Source organism: Copadichromis virginalis, linkage group LG19 (genome assembly GCF_057382275.1).
Source record: "Copadichromis virginalis isolate Kocher_CV1m ecotype Utaka linkage group LG19, C_Virginalis_male_GT1.1, whole genome shotgun sequence".
Classification (NCBI taxonomy): Eukaryota; Metazoa; Chordata; class Actinopteri; order Cichliformes; family Cichlidae; genus Copadichromis; species Copadichromis virginalis.
Genome location: NC_140636.1, coordinates 30,453,099 through 30,455,505, shown reverse-complemented (window position 1 = coordinate 30,455,505; position 2,407 = coordinate 30,453,099). Strand labels below are relative to the sequence as shown.

The following is a 2,407-nucleotide window of genomic DNA, read 5'->3' as shown; positions in this document are numbered from 1 at the left end:
TTGTGATGGAGGACAAAAGAAAAGGATTTGGGACGCATGAAAAACAATTTTGGCTGAGAGTGATTTGAAATGTAAGACCTCACAATTCACAGCAGGAATGTGTTACTAGTTTAACTTTGTTTTTCTTCTGAGTTTAAGTTAAGAATTATGAGAAATAAAAGCTTTTTTTTCTTTTTAAAAAAAGTGTTTGTTTTGTTTTTTAAAAATTGTCTTTTTTGTTTTCCAGAGTCAGCCTTTTAAGCTCAGATTTTTTATGATAAAAATTTCCTCAAATGTAACTGCCCCCCCATGTCACATTAATGATTTTGCATATCCTTATATTTCTCCCACAGTTGTACCTAAGACTTGCTTTTAACATCTCTTTTGATATTCTGATGATTAAAAACAAAAACAAATTATATATGAGAGACTGCCCATAACGCAGCGCTTTGGTGCACCCTATCCAGCACCGTTGGCTTTTGGCTGTGACTACAAGCTGCGGAATTGACAGAAGGTAATCCCCGCCATGTGAGGCCTCGACCCCGGTTTGGAGGCGGGGTGTGATTCATTCAAATCTGCCAGTGCTATAAAAAGAGGGGAAGTTGCAAGTAACCCAACTTCAACCCACAAGATCGTGGCATAACGCTAGACAAATCGGGTTGTTATTAGAGGTGATAATGAATACTCTTAAAACTATTAAAAATGCAATAGTTTGTTTAGTCCTGTTGCCTCGTTTTTTGGTGGCAGCTGTCATGTTTTGGCTGCTTGACTTTTTATGCATAAGAAAAAGAGTGTTCTTCAGGATGAAGGAGCAGGAGGGCGATGCCATTGATCCTCCTCTGTGCATATCGGACTCCAATCGGCTCTTCAGCCTTGAGTCCCTTAAGGCAGTCTGGCACGGACACAAACTGGACTTCCTGAAAGCAGCGCATCTTGGACAGGTAGCGCCCAACACCGAAGTTGTCCAGCTGGAGGATCAGCGGCGCAGCCGTATCCTCGACTACGCACAGGACAAGAGACCGCTTATCCTCAACTTTGGCAGCTGCACCTGACCACCGTTCATGGCACGTCTGAAGGCTTTCCAGGAGGTTGTGAGGGAGAATGCAGACATAGCAGACTCTTTAGTTGTATACATCGAGGAAGCACACCCCTCCGACGGCTGGATGAGCACCGACGCGCCATATCAGATCCCCAAACACCGGTGTCTGGAGGACAGGCTGAACGCTGCGCAGCTGATGCATCTGGAAGTGCCCGGCAGCCTGGTCGTGGTTGACAGCATGGAAAACTCCTCCAACGCTGCATACGGAGCTTATTTTGACAGACTTTATATCCTGCAGGAGGGAAAGATAGTTTACCAGGGTGGTAGAGGACCTGAGGGGTATCGGATCTCAGAGCTCAGAGACTGGCTGAATCGATATAGAGACGGGCTGGACAGATCCAATAACCAAGTTATACACGTGTAGATTAATTTTCACACTTTTAGAGCTGCTACTTAAAAATAAAACAACATATGCTGCATTTTTTCAGTATTGTAACTACCCTTAGATAGATTTTCATTAATGGTGTATTTATTTTTTCATAAGGGACTGAATTAAAGAAAGGTGCTGTATAGGGTGTCCTCCTTCCTTTAATACTGGACATCTATACATCCTCTTAGGACCCACCTACAAAAGGTTAGTTTGTTTGGACTTTGGTGCCGAACACATGCACTTTGTATATGTCTGTATACGTTCTTTTTTCTCCTCGTGGAAATGCGCCTCTATGATTTTTCCCCCCCACTCGGGACTTAGAGATGTGCGCATCACTTTGCTCACCAGTATTGTTATGAAGTTCGGTTTTTAAATGGGATAAATCCAGAGAACCGATATTGATGTTTTCCATACTAGTGAGCAGAGTGAAGATGGTTCTCTCTGCCTTGCGTGGCGCAAAAAGACTTTGTAAATGTTCCGTTTTATGGATGGCATTTTATTGTATCCAATAAATTCTTTGGTTTACTCCTTCTTTTGGCCTTTTTTGTTTATTTGTTTGTTGTAAGCACAATACTTAAAGTGGACAAGTTAAATTATTGGTGCCTGCATGCAAGCCAGGGTTATGGCATGCGCGCGCGCGTGTGTGTGTCTTTATATTTTGTTTTTACAATGAAGCATGCTGTGTACAGATTTAACTGCCATTCGGTCTCGTAGAAGTGAAAGACGATTGCTCATCTGAAAGATGTTTTAGATTAAATCTTTCTCAAGAGCATAACGGTAATTTTGTTTAAATTGAATCAATTTCAATATTTTTTCTCTAAAATCAGCCATTTGCTGCAAGCAAGTTTTCTCTTTGCAAAAATGGTGAAATATTGCATTTGTAATTATTGGTCAACCACTTAAACTATACAGTTGGTTATGGTGGGATGGCTCTAGGAAAAAAAGAGAGAGAGAGAAAA

General features: G+C 41.5%; 1 protein-coding gene across 1 annotated transcript; it reads left to right on the top strand.

The window, feature by feature from the left end:
• Positions 1-589: 589 nt before the first annotated feature.
• dio3a (iodothyronine deiodinase 3a) lies at positions 590-1,980 on the top strand. Its single transcript, XM_085441131.1, has one exon. The coding sequence runs from the start codon at positions 657-659 to the stop codon at positions 1,440-1,442; it is 786 nt and encodes a 261-aa protein (XP_085297257.1). The 5' UTR covers positions 590-656; the 3' UTR covers positions 1,443-1,980.
• The last annotated feature ends 427 nt before the right edge of the window (positions 1,981-2,407 follow it).